Here is a 20,669-nt window from a genome sequence, read left to right on the forward strand (position 1 = left end):
CAGAACATCGCTTGCTGTGGGTACCTAGGGGACCCTTACAGAAGAGTTCAGTATGTTGGTTGGGAAGGTTTTATAAGTGGATGTTAAGTTTTAGCCTTTTCCTATCCTTATATTTTCAGGGCTAGTAAGCGAGCTGAACTTAAAAAAAAAAAAAAAAAAAATCATGATTTTTACATGCATACTTAAATGACCATCCTTTCAGCATTCTGGCAGGCTAGACTTTTTTACATCTGAAGTTACCCCTCTCACAACTTTATCAATCCATTTGTTTTTTCAGAGCACATTGGCAGTGGTGAATATCCAGGCTCTTCCAGACAAAGGTGAAAAGTTACTCAAGCAAATCCAGGGGTTGGAGGAAGCACTCAGTGCTCTTGCTCTCTCCCCAGAGCAAGGTAAAGCAGGTTATGCCCCAGAACCCAGGGTTTTTGTGAACCTTATGGGAGACTTTTGTTAAAGAATGTATTGATTCATTTACCTTCCCATCTTATTTGCTTCTAGACTTTCTTTTAAATTGTTCCTATCCTTTATAAAAACTTTCCTCTACTTCCTGTGGACTAGCCTCTTATTGCTTCAGCACTGTTAAAATACTGCATTCTCTGGGAAGCCTTCCCTGGCTTATTGGAATGGCAGTGATCCCACCCTCTCCTCCATACATACAGCCCCTTCACTTGCTTTTCTGAACTTTAATTGAGTCTTCCTTTGTATCTTGAGCAGGAACTAATGAGATGAGTAACACTCAAGTACAACAGAGTACCCTCACCAAAAATACTTCTGCCCCTCCTCACTTGGTGTCTTCTGAGCCTTTTCTGGGTCATGATCTCCAGCCTCTGGGTCATGTAAGGCTACAGGCAGACTGCCAGTCACTGCTGGAGGACTCAGCCAGTGCTCTGGAGGTAAGATCCCAGGACCTGGCCCTGCTGTGAAGTGCTACCCCTATGAGTTAAATGCCACCTAGCAGATGTCTTTGTGTCTGCGAGGAGGGAGAAACCATTCTTTCATTTTTTTTTTAATTGGTTCTTCTTAGTTATACATGACAATAAAACCCATTTTTATAAAATTATATAAGCCTGGAATATATCTTATTCAAATCAAATTAGGACCCTGTTCTTGTGGGTGGGCACATGGTGGGATTCACGTGGTATTTTCATATGTGTACATAGGAAAATTATGTTATATTCATTTTACTGTATTTCTTATTCCTATTCCCCCTTCCTTTTGTTCCCCTTTGTCTAATCTACTGAATTTCTCTCCTTCCCCTCCCCCTTTTATTGTGATTTCACTTCCACATAACAGTGAAAACATTTGACCTTCAGGTTTGGGGAAATCACTCTTGAATTGAAAATTACACATATATTAAAGATCATGGTGTTACTTAGATCTTGGTGAGGCCAGGGAGCATCTACCTTGTACCACTGTGTGCTCGTCAGTCAGCCCAGTGGCTGGGAAATAGGAGTCACCTAGGCATTGCTTGTGAATGAATACTCTGGCTAACATCATCATGAGGCAGGAAGAGCAACGGATTGCATTTTTATTCTTTCCTCTGTAGGGGTGCGATTTGGGTTATGTGTGTGAAGGGAGAGCAGAGAAGTGATGTGAGTGAAGACCAGTGACTGACCCACCTGCTTAGCTAAGTGTTTTCCTGAACAACTTTGAATTTAGAAGTAGCAGCAGAATGAAGATCTCAGGTGAAGTCTTAACGATGTCATCTGATGAACTAGCTGGCCAATCAGGAGGCAGGAGCTTAGGTTGGCTGGTTCACAGGAGTGAGGAGATCTAAACTCAGTTTTCTCCCAACCAAGAATTGCCAGAGATGTTAAAAGTTGAAAAGCAGTATAAACAAGGGGGTGAGAAATAGATGTAGGGCATTTGAAGCTAAGTTCACTCTAAAAGGGAGAAGAAAAACATACTTGTTCTAGCATTACAGCCACCTTGACTCATGAGGAGGCCTCTTGAGAGCATTTCATGTTACAGCATCATTCTGTAATATAATGGTGACCAAATCACCTAGGGAAACATTCAATTATGTCAGGTTTGTTTGTTTTCTTTTTTCTTTCTTTCTTTTTTTTTTTTTTTTTTTTTTTTTTTGCAGTGCTGTTGTTGAACCCAAGACCTTGCTTGTGCTGAGCATGCACTCTAGCACTGAGCTACACTCCTAGTCCAAATTATGTTAGATAAATAAGGTAAAAAGTATGTGAAATGTCCTGGAAAAAATTCCATTAAGGTATTTTTTAAAGATTTTAACATTTAAGTAATTTTCATTTGTCTAGAAACCTCTTATTTAGAATGCTTCATTCCTAATTGCAAACAGCTGAGACACCTGTAGTTATTACTAATTTCTATAGCAGTTCTCTGTGCAGAAGGAGTGGGCTAACAGTAATGCAGTACCCTATACAGTCAGCTCATGACCTGCACTTTAGGAGTCGTCTCTCCCTGATTAGTCAAATGCCAATGGCCAACTCCAGCCTGACCTTTTCTGTCACTTTTTCTTCTTTGCATCCAGGGATTTTTTTCTTCCTAAAATATTGGGTGGTGTTACCTTTTTCTCTACCACCTTTTCTAGGGTGAATGTGGAGATATAACTTTTATATCTCAGGAGATCATGACCAAATTTTGTAATATTCTGTGTCAACTTTCAAAACCCTAAAAATAAGTTCTGGATTCTGTATGCCAGTGTTGTATTTTGCAGGATTTTCTTTTTTTTTTTTTTTTTTTTTTTTTGGGGGGTGCTGGGGGTGGAACCCATGGCCTGTACTTCCAAGGCAAGCACTCTACCAACTGAGCTATCTCCTCAGCCCCTGTTGCAGGATTTTCGAGGTCAAGAGTCCTGTCTGTTTTGATCTCTGTTGAGTACTCAGCATATATTGATTTGTAACAAATATTTTATGTAGAAAGAACACCTTCTAATCTATCTTGCCTTAATTAAACATTTTATGCCCCTTGTAATTTGCTAATTCTAATGTAGTTTTATACTTTAATTTTAGTTAATGAAATTATTATCTAGAAAAAAAATCACGTATTGGGCTAGGGGTATAGCTCAGAGGTAGAGCACTTCCCTAGTATGTGTGAGACCCTGGCAAAGATCCCTAGCACCACACACACGTACAAAATAATAATAATAAAAACTATGAGTTACCTTATTTTATTATTACACTTTTTATTATTTTGTACTATTATGGTTATTGTTTATTTGGTTTAACAAAACAAATACAATGGAGATAGAGAAGCCTGAGAGACTGTGTGAATTGAAGGCAAGAATTAAGTCAATACAGATCTATCACCTGCAAATATTTACTTGTGACTTTGTAGCTCTAACCAGAACACAGTACTTGTGACATCTTTAGTTAACACCTTTTTGCATGCAGGCCCTAGGAACCAAGATCGCCTTCATCCAGTATGGAAAATAACAAGTGAAGCCATTGATGAGTTGCATCGATCACTGGAGTCACGTCCTGGTGAAACAGCAGTAGCAGAAGATCCACCTGGCTTGAAGGTGAGCCAGTGAAGACTCATGGTACAGAGTATTTCTTAACAGCCCCCCAGGCCCCCTGAAGAGAGACCATTGTGAAACTGCCCAATAAAGTCCTCTCCTCATGTACCTTTTCTACAAATAGAGGCTTTAGTGACTTTCCCTGCAATATTTTCTCCTTTCATGTATGAATAGTGTAAAGAACAGAAACAAAACCCTCTTTTTTTTTTACTTTTTATAGAAATTGAACCCAGGGGTACTCTACCACTAAACTGCACAGAGAACTGTTAAACTACATCCTCAGCCCTTTTTATTTTTTATTTTGAGACAGGTCTTACTAAATTCCTCAGACTCCTAAGTCTCTGGGTATACAAGTGTGCATCATAGTGCCTGTTGCAAACCCTCCTTTTTTAAGTCACAAAGTAATAAACTTTTATATAGTACCAAAAGATCCACTTTTTGAATTTTGGTAGGTGCCAGAAGGATGCAAAAGAATTGCTATTTGCAGTGAACCAGTAGGGTTTAAGTGCACGGGCAACATATATAAAACAATTAGAAAGTGACTGTAAGGCAGTGATAGTGTGCCTTTTAATGTACTGTATGTAATATACAAAGTACAAAAGGAATTAAAGGAAATGTCATTCTAGGGCAGTAATTATCTGTTGCCTGCCTATTTGCCTTAAAGAAGCTGTAAGTCTTCAGATAGCAGAGTGAACAAAAACAAAACACTGCAATTAGACAATTAGAGGGAATGGTGGGTAGAGGGTAAATATAGACATTGATATCAATAAATGATCAGAAATCATTAGTTCGTGAGCTGGGAGGAGCAGGTGATGTTCTGAGAAGGGAGACTCCTTGCTGTGGCATTTGGTGATGGAATTTGATTTGAGTAACTCAAAATACATGATGGAATTAATGTAGAATTTTGAGCAGAATTGTTTAAGGAAGATTAATTTTCTCACAACTTAAAAGGTAGACTGGTGCAGGAAGAAGTGTCCAGTTAAAGGGCTGTTTGAATTTATGACTAGCAATGCAAATTGGCATGTTGGTTAAAGAGGAGAGTCAGATTTACGAGATAATCAGAAAAGTCACAGAATGGTTAGTGAAAATAGGATGAGCACTCAGAGGTCTTGACTGCAAGCAGTAAAAACTGACTTTGACTAATTAAGCAGACACATCAGGACTCTCACTGGGTGCCACAAGGATGCAAAAGAATTGCTATTTGTCATGAACCAGTAAAAGAATAGAAATGCTGAATGTAAGCCACAGCCTAAACTTGGAAGGACTGATGAACAGCTTATAAGATGATAACTAGTATATTAGAGGGATTACTTGTAAAAAATAAAAGTGAGGGTGGAGTCTGTGCAGCCAGGATCTGATACAGCTTTTCATTAAGAATTTGTACTTCATATTTGATTGTTACCTATGTCAGGTCCCTCTGCTACTACACCAGAAGCAGGCGTTAGCCTGGTTACTATGGCGGGAAAGTCAAAAGCCACAGGGTGGAATTCTGGGTAAGTTTGCTTTTATGGTAAGAGCCAACAGTTATTGAATGTTTAGGCATCATACTAAATGTGTTATTTCATTTGATCCCTTCCACAACTCCATGAGGCAGGTGCTGTGATTCCCCTTTTATAGATGAAGAAACTAAAATCTAGAAATATTAAGCAACTTGCTCAGAAGTACACAGCTCTAGGAAGAGGTGATTAGAAGCAGTTGTGGCTAATTCTAGTTGATTAGGCAGAGGAGTGTTTTCTGTGGGACTCTCTGGGAGTTGTGGCTTGCCAGGCTGGAGGCCAAATTTCCAGGAGCAGTGGCCACAGCCATGTCACCAACTGATCTTAACTTTTGTTTACCCAGCACTGGAAGAAATTATTGCTGCCTAATGTCATCAGATGCTTCTGACAAGAGCTCAGTGATTTTTTAGTAGGTCTCATAGCATATAGGCATACTCACAGCTCTGCTTTATTATAGTAAAGGATGCACATCAAAATTAACAAAAGGAAGAGGCACGTGGGGCACAATCCAGGGGAGATCAGGCACAAGCTTCTGCAGTCTTCTCCTGGTGAAGTCACATGGGTCACACTTAATTTCTCAACAGTTGTGACAACATATGTAAAATATTTCTAGCCTGAGAAACCTGCTAGGGATTCAGTGCTCAGTGTTTTGGTCACATAGGTAGTTACAGTCTATGGTTTACGAAAATTCCATACTCCCAGAAAGAAAGCAGGTGTTTGGCAAGAGCCATATTGTCTGTACAAATGGTTAGCAGTTTGCTCCACTCTTACCAGTTCTGAAATGGTGAGAAGCCTTCCTAAATCTGAGTTCCCAGACAGCAGCCAAGGACCCACTTTGCAAGTAGGCCTCTCAGAAGTTAGTAGACAAACTTGTTATGTTGACTCTTCTTCTGCACAGTGGTAGACCCAGAATTCAAATCGTAGCCCATTCTCTGACATTCAATTTCTGCTCTATAAGGATGGTTATTTTAAGTGAATATAATAGCCTGATGACTGAGTCTCAGTGTCTTAATCTAATAAGACAAGGAAATAGTACAGAATAGAATATGATGAGTAAATTAGATAAGCTCAGTGACTAGGGACTGGCACAATGATAGTACCCAAGAAGTGTTAAATTATGAACTTGGATGAATAAATTAAGACCATGGAGAACTGTTTGAAATTAACTTTTCTTTTCTTTTTTTTTTGAAATGAGGTCTCATTTTGTGACCCAGGCTGGTGTTGAACTCTTGGGCTCAAGTGATCATCCTGCCTTGTCTCCTGAGTGTTGTGACTATAGGTGCACACCACTGTGCCCAGCTAAAGTTAACTCTTGAAGTCCAGAAGTATGATAGCACCAGAAAAGTAAATGGTGGGAAATGTCTGCTAGGTTTTTCGTTTTGTTTTCTCGTTTTTTGCTTTTAAGGTGACAGATAAAAAGACTAGACAATGACATCAAGCAGGAATAGTTATCAGTTGATACACTGTTAGGTAACAGTGTACTGTGGAGACTAGAATAAGATCTATATTTTAAGATTTAATTGTTAAAAGAGTTGTACTAAATATCTGGCTTAGTTCTCTAAGTAGCAAGAGGTAGGGTTCATTTTAACAAAGAAGATAAAGAACCCACTGGGGTTTCTAAAGAATAGGGACTAAAATGGCATTGGCCTCAGAGAGAACAGGGGTCAGTGTCTATGGTGGTTTCTACTGAAGTTGTGTCCATTCTTTACCCTAAGTAATTCACTATCTTGATTGTGTTTTTATTTTCCAGCAGACGATATGGGCTTAGGAAAAACCCTGACAATGATCGCACTCATACTAACTCAAAAAAATCAGGAGAAAAGCCAAAAAAGGGATGAAGACATAGCTCTGACATGGCTTTCTAAAGATGGTAGGTAAAAGTGCCTGATGTCACTCCCTATGTCATATGAACCAGCTGGGAGGGGAAACTTTCAAGCTAGAAGGACACTTTTGGTCATATTGAATTGATCTACTGGGAAGCCAGTATCACATTGCTTTCCTGTGGTATCATTTCTGATGCTGAATATGCTAATTATAACTGATCATTTTTTCCTTTTAATCTAAGCTTCTTTTGATCTGTGATTAGAAAAAAATTACTGAGAAGGTTACCGCTCTAGAAGTCTTAGTTTGAGCCTAGTACTTATTATTTTACTAAACTCCAGGGTAGATCCAAATTAATGTATTAGGGTTTTTAAGGGAGATGTGTCAAAAATCCACATTTTAGCTTCCGTAGTGGAAGCCATTTTCCATGTTTCTGAAACTTCCAGATGATAGACAATTTCTATTTTATCTTAGCCAAGTTTTTAAAATGTAGTAACTTCACTCATATTTTTAGAATCCTTTATGTTATGTATAGATAACCACATGTAAGTTACCATGTACACAAGTATAGTTGTCCTGAGTTGGTTAGATAGACAGAAGTCTGTGGTCCTCTGCCCTCAGGGCCTCTGATGAGCACTACAGCTGGATCCTCGCTCCTAGTGGAGTGACAGCATGTGTAGAGTAACAGACACACAGAGATGAGGGTGAAGGTACACTACTCCATCACTTCATGATTCTAAACTGATGTTCGCTCACCTTGAAAGAGGGCGTTATACTTACGTATGTGTGTTTTAATTGACCAATAGTAATTTGTACTTAGATTTTAACATAGAGGTACATTTTATGCTTTTCAGAAAAAATAATAACACTGCCATGTAACAAATCAACTCAGAAGGAAATGATTCAGTTCTAGTCCTGGCCACTCTGAAAAGGCATTGCTCTTTAAGCCTCTTTTCTGTCTGACACTTTTGTAGGGGAAAATAAATAATTAAGTGTTTTGACTTAAAAGATCATCTCTTCCATTTCCTGTTCTGCTATCGGCTCTGTGTAGAAATAAGATCAACAGTTAAAAATATTGATTAAATGAGAAAAGCGAGTCAAGAGAAAGATAATGCCCTAAAGAAGTTAAAGGCTATTTAATGAATGTAACTAAGTATTGATTTCTTTCCCCCACCTCAAGACTCCTCTGACTTTACTTCCCATGGAACACTAATTGTCTGTCCTGCTTCCCTCATCCATCATTGGAAAAATGAGGTCGAGAAACGTGTGAACAGCAACAAACTAAGAGTCTATCTCTATCATGGGCCACACAGGAGTCTGAACGCAAAAGCGTAAGTGCAGAAGTGCTGCAGGCTTAGGGCCTCCAGCACTTGGCTAAGGGGCCTGTTGATGTTCTTGCTCGCCCTGATTCTTCACTTAGGACTGACATATGTGTGAAGACCAAAGACAGATTCACTCTCATCACCACACAGTCTTTGTGTCTCAAGAGAAACATCTTGAGATAGTGGTGTTCTCTTGTGTCATGTCACTGTCCCTGTTCCCACAAAAGCTGCTGTGTAAGAGGCCTGAGATGCCTGAGTTGTCAGCCAGGTGGCAACCGCTTTCTCTGGTAAATGAGGATATGTCACAGTATCTCTTGATTGCTAAAGAACTCACGTTCTGTTCATTCTTTTCCTGATGGTGTGAATGGACCATCCCAGTATTGTAGAGTAACTTGATAAAATTCTAATGTTTAGTTGCTACAGGCTGTGTGTGTGTGTGTGTTTTCTAATGGCTATATTTTTCATATAGAAACCATTTAAGAAGTTTTAGACTTAAGAATGTAGAATGATTTGGTGCAAAGGATGTACATCAATGATTAGCATGTACCTAGCATGTACTAGGCCCTGGGTTCAATCCCCAGCGTGGCAAAACAAAAAAGAATGTTGGTTGATTAAACCTAATTATAAATTCCGTAAGGGGATTCTTGGGAAGGAGGAAAGAGTACTCCAGATGGTAACCTTGGTCCTAGTATTTCTCTTGTTGTGTGTGTATATATATGGTGCTGGGGATTGAATCCAGGGCTTTATGCATGCTAAGTAAGTTCTCTACTACTGGGCTACATCCCCAACCCTGTCTTTTGACTTTAAAGGAATTTTTTTTCTGTTTCTAATTGTAATGTGAGAATCTGGGGTGAATACTTAGTACTCTAATCAAAGATGAGAACCAAGTGTTTTCCTCTTTTAGGTAATCTCCTTAACCTTTCATATTGGATTTTTATCTGCTATACAACAGGGCAGCAGTCTTTGGGGACTATATTGCCAGATTATTGACCTTTGGTGTTAAGTACAATTTTCATGATGATGGTCACTTCAGCAGGCAGGAGGTATTGTGGCAGCAATGGTGGGCCTGCAGATCTTCTTTGGCACAGAGTACTTAAAATGCCTGTCTTTGTTCTGAATTTTTATTTGGAAATAAATTTGATCTCACTTGATTTGCACTTTGAGCATAACTGGTTTGTTATTCAGAATGTGAGAGTTGACTGATTGGAATCATTGTCAGTTATACTTCTTATATGATAGTAAGGCAGCTTATAGACTTTACTGCCTCTCTGAATCAGCCATATAATTTTTATCAAAAATATTTATTGCAGTTCTCTCAGGTACACGATATTCATTGGAATAAGATGTATGTCTGTAATAAGAATTTTTACATGTAAAGAGCATAGGGAAGGTAAACTGAAAGTTTATAGCATGCACTTTTATAGCTAAATATCAAAGCTCATTAATGGGTGTTCACAAGTCTGTTATAGCAAGGTGTGGTGGGCAGAAGGCAACATTGATGTGAAGTGAACAGTGCTTTCAGGGTTTCTTTTTTCTCTGGGACTTTATCATAATTCTTCTCAAAAATCACTATTAAATGTCCATTCCCAATCCTGCCCTACATTCTGTTCTGGCCAGCTCATATCAAGCTTAATATGAGATTTTCCTTTTGATTCATTAGGTGGGAAGGGGTAGGCTATTCTAGCTGTAGTGAAACAGATGTAAAATGACCAGAGGTTAGAGATAGGAAAATCAACTGGGTAAAGTTTATCTCTTCAAAAATTGTGTGTGTGTGTGTGTGTGTGTAAGGATATGTGTTAATTGATTCTGCTGTCTAATCTCTTAGATCTAGGCATTTATGCAAAGACATTAACTATGCCTCTTGTCCATAGAGGGATTGTTTACTGTTTGTTTATTGTTTTCTGTCGTATCTATGCAGCCTCTCTATGTATGACATCGTGATTACTACTTACAGCCTTCTGGCCAAGGAGATTCCCACAGTGAAGCATGAGGGAGAGGTCCCAGGTGCAAACCTCAGTGTGAAGGTGAGGCTTGGGTTGCCAGGCAAGTAGAGCTGGAGTCACACATCATTTAATGGGAATCTTTTACAGCCTCTGAGATAGCTAAGGAATCTGCAGCAGTGCTCTTCCCCTGGTGGAAATGAGTAGTTCTTTCTCTGTTCCATCTCTTATATCCTAGACAACAACTTCAGTGATGAAGGTTGAGACTTGGCACAGTGTTCAGCTGTGTTATAGAGTTAAAGTTAACTACACTGCTTTGTGGCCGTAATAATCACACAAAAAAGGAGAGCCTCTTGTTGCTATTTTTATCTTAGAGTATGTGGAGTATACTCTCATGATTCATTTTATTGTGCAGACTTTTTTTTAGTACCTGTGTTTTGGTATTAAGCCCTCATTCCTTGTCTCCCCTCTACTTTCCAGAAAAGGATGTTGCAAACAACAGAGCTACAGATAGGCCAGAGACTAAATGATAACCATAAAAAAGCCCTAAGTGTCTTCAGGCAGATCCAGGGCATCTGGTACATAATGTGGAGTTTTTATCACATAATCATTGTGGGGACTCCCTCACCCCAAATACAGTATTGTCCCAAGAGCTAAATTTGGTTTTTAGGACATGATGTTCACTGATTTCTGTATTTAGGAGATCTCTAGACACTTCTCCAGCTCATGGTGCAACCCTGACTTCTTACAGATAATGAACTTCTCAGATTCTTTAGTTGTTCTCCATCACTTCGGGGTTAAACTCCAAGCCCCTTTACATGATGTATCAGGCACTTGGCGATCTAGCTCTGCCAGTGCGCCTGTTCCTCTCTCTCTCTCCCTCTGTGACACCACATGTGCAGTCATGTAGTCCCTGTCATGCTCTGTCATGCTATTGTGACTTTATTCTCCCTTGTGATGTACTTCTTTGTCACCACTCCTTTTTTCAGGTTGTTTTTTAACCTGCTTCAAGCATCCTTTGTGGACCACGCCCTACCCACCATTTGGTTGAATGTCTCTCTAGCACCTGGTACTTGCTTTTGTCATAGCACACAATTTTATTCAGCAAATATGGAGTATCTGTTACTTGTCAGGTGCTGTTTTATCTTATCTGGGGTGCCAACAGTGAACAAGAGCAGCTGGAGTCCGCTTGTCTTATTTTGAGTTATGTAGTGTGATTTACTGTATGTATACCATGTCATTACATATCATGTTGTAATTATGTCTGTTTTTCTCCCCTGCTAGATTTTGAGCTCACAAAGGGTAGGAACTGCCCTTTATGTCTGACTTTGTATCTTACGTTAAAACATAGGCTTTAAATAAATTTATATTAAATTATTAGATTATTTTTATGGAGTGAGTAAATTTGCAAACTGAATACCTACTATAGTCCTGGCCCATAATCATTGCCCAAATGTGCCTTGAAAGAATAAATGAAAACTCAAATTAGAAAACATTTTGCTCTTAGGCATCTTACTCTCAAGGACTGATACTCTCCAGTGGCCTATGTATTGGAACCAGTTAAGAGATTCTACTCCTAGTTTCTCAATTTAGTTCATTGTAACAGCTCTCAGCAAATTAGAGGGTCAGAGTTGTTCTTCACTACTTGTTTGTGATTTCCCCTAAATCCTTGAAGACATATTTGAGTTCCCACAGTGTTGCTGGATTTCACTCTCTAGGGCATCTCAACACCTTTGCTTCAAATAATCTGGGCTCGAATCATATTGGATGAAGCTCATAATGTAAAGAATCCCCGTGTGCAGACATCCATTGCTGTGTGTAAGCTGCAAGCCCATGCCCGTTGGGCTGTCACTGGAACCCCTATTCAAAACAACTTGTTGGATCTGTATTCACTGCTGAAGTGAGTAGCCTTGGAATCATGTAACTATGAACCCTGTCTGTAACCTTTCATCATTATTTCATATCTCACGATAAAAACTCTGGTGTGTGTCAGATTATCTCATGTAGCAAATGGCAAGCCTGTCAGCCTTTAAAGAGCAAAAGAATTAATATTTATGAGAAGATATGGTGATTGACTGACTGATAGAGGACTTTGATTATAGTCAGTCCTGTATGCAAAAGTACAGGAGTACAGGAAAGATTGAAATAAAGGAAGCAAAATTCATCTTTCTTTAGTCCAGTGAACATTTTGGGCTATTTCTGCTTTAAAACATGTACTGGACTCTGAACTACAACTTACTGGAGGCCAGTAGAAAAGAATGCTTATTTAAAAGTACTTCCTTTCATTCAAGTTTGCCCATAAGAGAATATGGATTTTCTTTGCTAGCTTTTGAAACTTTAGGAATAAACTCTAGCTGTAGGTTATATGTCTTGTGATAAATGTAAATATTATTAATGGAGAAACTCACATTTTTAATGTGGTTTTCATTATTGATTTGGATCCTTTTGATTTGTGTAGCAGATATTTGCTTTGAAATTCACTCAAAAAATGTTTGGATGACAATATAACAAAAAAAATCTGATTTGTTTTCACCTTGTATTATACTATGAATCATTACTCCATTCTTCCATACTTCTTCCCTATTCCGTGTCCTTCCTCCTGAACAAAAAAGATTTCTCCGCTGTTCTCCATTTGATGAGTTCAATCTGTGGAAAAGTCAGGTTGACAATGGTTCAAAGAAAGGAGGAGAACGGTTAAGTATTTTAACCAAGAGCCTTTTGCTGAGGAGAACAAAGGACCAACTGGACTCTACTGGCAAACCCTTGGTAACCAAATTTCTGCCTATTCCTGGGTGGGGGCTAAGAAAGGAGGATGACCAGATCCCTGTGGGTTGAACAGCCATCTGCTGTGCTTCAGGAGCCTCTGAATCTCGCATTTTTCTCTGAGGAGGCCTGGAGTTGCATCCTGCGCCTCATGTTCCAGCAGTACTGTTGTACACTGTCTTATTTTTCAATGGGTGGGAAATGCTTCCAAGGAGTTGGCTAGATTTCCAGTGTCAATCTGGGGAATTTGTTCTGTAGCATTTAGTTACTTTGTATAGATTCATACCACCTTCCTTTTTCTTTTATTCTTCCAGGTGAGGCTGCCCCAACGTAAATTTCAGTTGCACCGTTTAAAGCTTTCTGAAGATGAAGAGCTGGTTTATAGTGTCTTTTTTGCAAGATCAAGGTGTGTGCAGTAAAGAAGCAACTTCTCACATGCATTGTTTTACTCCTGTCTTTGCTTGGGAATCAATAGAGGGTCAACTTTCCTTAAACTGAATTTATGGTATTATTGATGTGTTGAATATCTGTGTTCTTTTTTTGTCCCCTTTTTTTCCTGCTTCTACTCACCCTAGCTTATCTTTGTCTCATACACACAATAAAAGCAAAATTTTCAACCTAGTTTTCATTGGCTTCCTTGCATAGAAGTCATAGGGTATGGTCACTGAAAACTGGAGCTGTCTGTTCTACTTGGGGCTGTATTAGAAAATTATTTCTCATTGACCTTTGCCCTGTAACCCAGCATCTCCCTGGAACTTTAAAAAAAAAAAAAAAAATGCTTTGCCATCCTTCTTGTTTTTTCTTTTTACTTTGATTAGAAGTCTTGTCCTTCCCTGAATTCTACATTTCCTCTCTTCTACTTAATAACTCTCATTTCCAATGTAAATATGTTTTTTCTCTCTTTATATTTTTAGCTGACTTTAAAAAGGGATTTTTGTTTTTTCAATAATTATTTCTTTTGCCATACCTTGGCTAATGCTTGCTATGAGCTTGGCATCATTTATCAAGTCCACTTCTATAATTTGCCAGGGTCCCACTTGCAAGCACAGTTAAGCAGTGACCATTGTAAACCTGCTCAGTGTTAGTGACCATTATTTGTGCATTTTCTTTTTTGATCTGAGGCAGGTGTGCTCTGCAGTCCTATCTAAAAAGATATGAAAGTGGAAACAACCAATCTGGAAGAAGCCCTGTAATCCATTCAGCAGAGGTATGCTGAGGGACACTCATAAATACATATCACTAGTGAAAATGGGGATTCTGATGTAGTTAAATAGCAGATATGAAAGGTTGTGAATCCTAGGTCCAAGAGAGTAGACTAACCTAAGAACCTCAAACCAGAGTAAAATATACTGACCTGCAAACGTAGGACCTGGTGATCTAAACTTCTTTATTGCTTTCTTAATCTGCTTTGTTAAAATACATGTCTGTCTTTAAAGAAAATGGGTATTTCATTTGGCTTAATAAAAATGAGGTATAATGATATCACTGAATCTCAGATCCAACAAGTTCCTGGTTCTTCCCCAGATTTCTCTGTTTTAAATCCTATACGATTTCCTGGGGTTTGTCTTCTCTCTTGGAAGTGGCACAGGAGTTTGGGTCCAGTGGGCCTGGGCAGACCATGGCAGTAGACTCACAGAGATCCAGCACCGTTCACATACTGTCCCAGTTGCTGAGACTCCGTCAGTGTTGCTGCCATCTTTCTTTACTGAAGTCGGTAAGAAAAGGCCTTAGCATGGTGTCACAATTTCAGTCTTCTATAGCTGGGATCCATTTGACTGGTTCAAGGGAAATGGTGTTTTGAGTTTTTGTTTTGTTTTATTTTTTTGGTGGAGCAGAGAGGAGGGGCTTGTTTATTTTGCTTTAAATGTTAATATTTATTAGTCTTGATTCCTGTGGCATTGCGAAGACACACCATTATTGTTTGTTTTACTTTAGATAGACTTTGAGAATGGGAAGTCACGTTTTATTTTAAAAGGAAATTCGTGAATGCTGCAGTATTTTGGAATGTCCTAAGGTTAATTCAGTTATTGGTATTTGGGATTAAGGCTTTTAGGTTTCGATATGAAAACTCAAGTAGTTATACAAATTGAAAAACTATCTTGACATTGAATAGAGGCACATCCAAAATTAAGAGGCACATAGCATTCATTCGAGAAGCTGTTGTAATGTATTTTGATCATCAGCTGCTTAATTAACTGTATTATTCTAGCTGAGAGAGAATGATCATCTTATCTGTCCAAGTCTTTAAAAATTCCATCATTTGGTATTTCTTTAATTGGTTGAAAAAACTTGTAGAACACACTTTAAGGAGGGTTTCTCTGAGAAATTATTGAAGATAAATTACAAGGCATTTTGTTCTCTGAAGCGTTAAACAATCAGAACCTCATCAGCAAGTAATTGCATGCTGCTTCCACTGCCCAATTGTTCCTGTCCCTTTCTTTGTTCTGCTTAGGCCCTGGACCCTACAGAACTGAAGAGCGAAGGCCTTGTCTTGTCCCTGGAGGAACAGCTCAGTGCTTTGACCTTGTCCGAACTCCATGACTCAGAACCATCTCCTACTGTTTCCCTTAATGGTACATCCTTCAAGGTGGAACTTTTTGAAGACACACGAGTGAGCACCAAGGTACTTTCGTCACCTCTGTTCTTAGTAGAGATAGCTGGATTCTCATTCATTTCCTGTGTAGGAGTGCCTCGTTTGTCCAAGTGGGTAGAGCCATTTGATGGTAGAGGAAGAACTATTAGATGGTAGCTGACCCATTACCTCATTTTATGCCACAAAGAACCCTAAAACCTCATGACATAGTGGATGTTCAGAGAGTGGTTTGGAACAGCTCTGCTATCAAGGCAGGTTTTCTGTCATGGATTACTGGAAAGGAGGCTGTCACGTTATGCTAGCAATGAGACCTAAGCAAGTGAGCAATTTGTTAAGGGAAAACTTGAAGTTTCAAGAGGTTTGAGCCTAGGGATTCTGTAATACACATGAGCACCAGTTGCTTTGACTTGTTGAAAGACTTCCATCTGTGAGTGTCACTTTCTTCATGGCCTTCTATCTACATTAGTCATTCTGTTCTATTTTTGTCAAGCTTTCTAAGGCCAAAGAGTCCTATTAGAGGAAGACTGAGCTGTGCTGTAACTTGAGTCCTCTCTTGCTGTGGGTTTGGAATGTGCTCCGTTATCCTGCACACCCTGAAAGCATGCCTTGTTTCTCTCTCCATCATGATCTTAAGTTGCCACTCTGAACCTCAGCCTGTCTTTTGAAAGGCTTAAAAAAGTGTAGATAGAAAGGAGTTTATTGCCAAGGGGATGGAATTTTTTTTTTTTTTTTTTTTTTTTAAAGAAAAGCTGCCTCTTAATTAAAATTTTAAAACATCTACCCAGGTCTTTGCCACAAATAGCTGAGAGAGATATAAGAAGAGCTCCATATGTGGCTAGAGTTCATGTTCCAGAACTCAGAGTTAGCTAAAACTTATATTCTTAATTATTTGTTTTCCTTACCATTGATAATCAGATATATTTATTCACAAGGCTTCTAACATCAGCCCCTTAATAGAGGTTCAAACCAAGTAAAGTTTTTCATGAGGGAGAATCATCTTCCTGGAATTTAACCCCAGCTCCTGGACCATGAATCCAGCCCTCCTACTTCAGTTTTCTTAAAATACCTCCTGCCATCTTTTTCATCTGGGAATCATGGCTTCTTATATAACCTCCTGATGCTGAGAGACACCAGGCAACTAAGTGTCTCTGTTTTATTGTTAACTAGAAACAAGCCTAACTGCTTTTCTTCCTGCTCATTCAAATGTAGAGTGCTTGTTTCATTTCCTGCCCAACCATCAGAATGTTCATTAAGTTTGGAAAGCAGCCTCAGGTAATCATAGTAACAATAGCCTAGAAGGTGGGAGCTTAGCACACCTCAACCCCATTTTACTGATGAGGAATATGGGTTCCCATGTGGAACAGCCATGGCAGTGTAAAAACTGTATTTGTTTCCTGATAGCTGTCTGGTCCAGTTTTCTACCACTCAGGAGATGAACTTTAGGGTCCTTAGAGACTTTTGAAATGTCTTTTGCTTTAGCAGTCAAAAGAGTGAACCCAGCTGCTCTCCACAGTCATGTTGCTATGTTCTTACTGACCACTTCCATGTGGACTTAAAAGCATCCTAAAGATTTTAGGTGAATACCCAGAGAGCTTGTTTGGAAGCTTTAACAGTTGTTCCTCAGTCTGAACAGGTTCACTTCTTCATTGACATTTGGAGCAACCCTTAAAGTAGATAAAACTATTTCACTTTCTTCTTTTGCAAGTATGAAGATAGTAACTTCTCTGTTCCACCAGGGTACTAGGGGCTAGGAGTACAGAAATGAGTCAGACATGTGCTGCCTTGACCCCTTGAAGCATATCAAGTCCTGGAAGAAAGAGATGATTAATAAGCAATTAAATGTAGTGTAATTAGGACTATAATAGTAGGATCAAAATTGTAGGAACAAAATAGTAGCACATAGGTAGTGAGCATAACCCATACTTTGGAGCCTAAAGAGGGCCTCCAAAAGTGACAGAAGCTGATATGGAAGTGTGTTCCAAGGGAGAGGGAACAGAATAGACAAAGGTGGGACTATGCATGGCTTATTGAAGGACAACTTTTGATATGATTGAAATTCCATTGGAGGAGATCATTAACAAAAGATGAGCCTAGAAAAGTAAGCAGAGGCAAAAGCAGTGAAGATTGAGCCTGTCATTTTAAGGAGCTTGAACTTTGTCTTTAGTGGGAAGATATGGAAGGGGCTTCAGCCAGGGCAGAAAAATGACAAGCTTACATTTTAGGAATAGCTCCTGACTACAGGGGTGAACAGAGTAGAGAGAAGTCAGCCCAGAAGCTTAGAGGCCTTCCAGGAGAGTGCTTCAGTAATTTCAGTGAGAGAAAATGGAGAAAGGTGAATGCTTAAACCTGCAATGTTAATGTCACCTTTTCCCAGATATCATCTCTGTTGGCAGAGTTGGAGGCAATCCGAAGAAATTCAGAGTCCCAAAAGAGGTAAATGTGTTTTCTCATTTTCCATGCATTGGTTATAATTAAGCAAGAAAATTTGATATTGCTGATAGTTGTAAATCTTAGCTTTTTGTATCAAGGCCTCAAGTCATGCTCAGCAGAAAGCACTGAGGTTATATCACAAATTCTCTAGGATTTCTAAATAAAATATTTGTGACAGATTGAAAAGAACATCCCTAGAGGATCGGGCAGCCAGGCATCTGAAACGGTGATTAAATGTACAGAAGCACATGAAGGAAGCCAGGGAGTGACACAGGAAAGCCGGGTGCTGTAGTAGCACTGCTGATGTGCTTCTTAAGCTGCGTGCGTGGAGATGGGGATTATTTCCTCATTTTTTTTACACCTTACACATACATTGCACAGCAGCGTTTGTTATATGAAATACTTGAATCTAAACATTTAAAGCTTTATTAAAATGTGGCTTTGGAGGTAGGAACCCTAGCACTGTATCGTTCTATGTCACAGGGTGGCATCCTTTACTGTAGGACCACAGATCTCTGGATAAGCACTAGGCCCCCAAATAAAAGGAAGCCAGAGTAATTTTATTCTGGCCACCACTTTTTTCTGACTTTGTGTAGCATGATAAGAATGAAGTTTCAAAATAACTGGAAGCATTTTAAGCTTATCGAGCAACCTAAGTGTGTGCCCATAATGCTTCATGTCACCACATGAAATACTAACACAGGCTACTTAGGAAATAGAGGCTTGAAGTGGCTCACGGTTCTGAAACTTGAAGTCCAAGATTGGGCAGCACCATTACTTGGAACTCTGAAAACAGCAGATGGCAATGGCAGGGGCATATATCAGAACAAATGGTTAATCTGAAAGCCAGGAAGCAGAGAGAGAGACTTAAGAGGAAGAGATAGGGTCCCACAATCCCTTTAGTGGACCCACCTCAGTAACCTATGCAATTTCATTAGGCCCCACCTCTGAGGGTTCACATCATTTCTAACCCTCCTCCCTGGACCAGTTCTTACATGTGGGTCTTTGGAGGACACTCATCTAAACTGTAGCAGAATCTTTTCCCCAAAGGTAACTTTTCCCCGTTCTTTGTCCTCTTAAGATCAACAGGGGCATTAAAACTCTACAACTGTGTTTGTTTAATCTGTTAAGGGGGTTGGTATTTATTTCTCCTTCTTTCAGTGTCATTGTCTCTCAGTGGACCAGCATGCTGAAAGTTGTAGCAACTGCATCTTAAGAAGCACGGATTGACTTATGCCACTATTGATGGCTCCGTCAACCCCAAACAGAGAATGGACTTGGTGGAGGCATTTAACCACTCCAGAGGCCCTCAGGTACAAGCTGGTCATGCAGAGCTCTATAATTAAGGAGCAAATCGTTCCCAGTTATACAAAGAGCATTATAATACAGCAATTCAACTTAAAAATATTCACAGCTTTGATCTCTTCAAGTGTTTAAAATTTATTAGACATTTATTGGGGTACTTATCAAAGTGCACAAGTACTCTAAAGAGAATAAGATATGAGGACTAAAAGGAGATTCAGAGCAGAGCTGGTTAAGATCAGGAGAATCTTTGTGGAGAAGTCAAGCCTTGAAGGATAAATAGGATTTTGATATGAGGAAACATGGAAAGATATGGAAAGAACAAAGTCAGATACAATTATAAATAAGTACAGTTGAATGATAGGCAGAGAATTAATATAGGCAATCAAGGGGGAAGGGGACTGATGGGAGACATATAATCTGGTTAATGGGAAGTTTAGAGATGTGGGAATTTTTTCAAAGGTGAGGCATGGGATATGTCAATGCATATTTTAAAACAACAGCCAGAGGAAGTTTGATAGGAACACATTATTTTCCTATTTTGATCTTGGGCTTAAACCCTGATAGGAAAGGAAAATGTATCCTTTTTTGTCATCTTAACAATTTTCTGGGATCATCAACTTACAAAGAGAAAAGGCTTGTGTGTCTTAGAGGTTTGGAGGGTTTTAGTCCATGGTAAATTGGCCCTGTTGCTTTTGGGCCTGTGGTGAGGCAGCTTATCAAGGCAGGAAAATGTGGCAGCGCAGAATCACTCACCTCACAGCCAGGAAGTGGGACAAGACAGGAAGAGCAAAGGGCACACTTAATACTTTCAAGGGCACAGTCTCAGTAACCTAAAGACCTCACACTCGACCCTTCCTCCTAAAGGTTCCACCATTCCCAATAGCACCATGCTGGGGATTGAGCCTGTACACATGGACCTTTGAGGGATACTTAGGATCCAAACTATTGCAGATGTATTATGAGACCAAGACTGTGTAGAGTTAATGATATGTTTCCCTTTGAAGGTTATGCTAATCTCTCTCTTGGCTGGAGGTGTTGGTCTAAAACCTGACTGGAGGAAATCATCTTTTTCTTCTGGATATGCACTGGTAATGATTCTGGATTTATCTTGAGTTGTCACAGCATAGTAGGAGACCAGTGGTTAGAGGGACACAGTGTATTCTGCTTCTTTGATGGAGATTGCCTCTGTGCATACATGTCTATAGATGCAGGTTCTAAATAGGATATAGGGCTAGTTAATGTCCCTGAATTCCTGAGTAAGCTTCAAATGATTTCTTAAAATAGTTCATTTACTTTATCATTAATCTAATTTCTGTTTCCAAGGAAAGTGGGGCACAGCTTTTCCTCGTGGCTAAGAGCTTTACTTCTTCTCCACCAAACCATATTGCAGACATATAATCCAAGGGAATCTCAACCTTAGAAGTATTACTCCAGTACTGGGGATGCAGCACCATGAAAGGGAAAAGAAATTTTCTAATTCTGTTAGAAGGACCACTTAATATGCAGCCTTTG

General features: G+C 39.3%; 1 protein-coding gene across 1 annotated transcript in view; it reads left to right on the plus strand.

Moving 5' to 3' along the window:
• Positions 1 to 20,669, plus strand: part of LOC306664989 (transcription termination factor 2-like) — a gene marked incomplete at its 5' end in the record, with an annotated part of 38,902 nt that overhangs the window by 13,810 nt on the left and 4,423 nt on the right. Inside the window, 20 exon segments of the mRNA XM_079146140.1 lie at positions 278 to 392; positions 715 to 858; positions 861 to 893; positions 3,363 to 3,490; positions 4,899 to 4,980; positions 6,734 to 6,853; positions 7,985 to 8,135; positions 10,045 to 10,150; positions 11,785 to 11,966; positions 12,679 to 12,832; positions 13,144 to 13,235; positions 13,955 to 14,016; positions 14,019 to 14,036; positions 14,410 to 14,543; positions 15,282 to 15,452; positions 17,797 to 17,855; positions 19,014 to 19,056; positions 19,058 to 19,165; positions 20,162 to 20,200; positions 20,202 to 20,245. Of these exon segments, the coding sequence (XP_079002266.1) occupies positions 278 to 392; positions 715 to 858; positions 861 to 893; positions 3,363 to 3,490; positions 4,899 to 4,980; positions 6,734 to 6,853; positions 7,985 to 8,135; positions 10,045 to 10,150; positions 11,785 to 11,966; positions 12,679 to 12,832; positions 13,144 to 13,235; positions 13,955 to 14,016; positions 14,019 to 14,036; positions 14,410 to 14,543; positions 15,282 to 15,452; positions 17,797 to 17,855; positions 19,014 to 19,056; positions 19,058 to 19,165; positions 20,162 to 20,200; positions 20,202 to 20,245 (1,985 nt within the window).

The sequence above is a fragment of the Sciurus vulgaris genome (genome assembly GCF_902686455.1).
Source record: "Sciurus vulgaris genome assembly, chromosome: 1".
NCBI classification, from domain to species: Eukaryota; Metazoa; Chordata; class Mammalia; order Rodentia; family Sciuridae; genus Sciurus; species Sciurus vulgaris.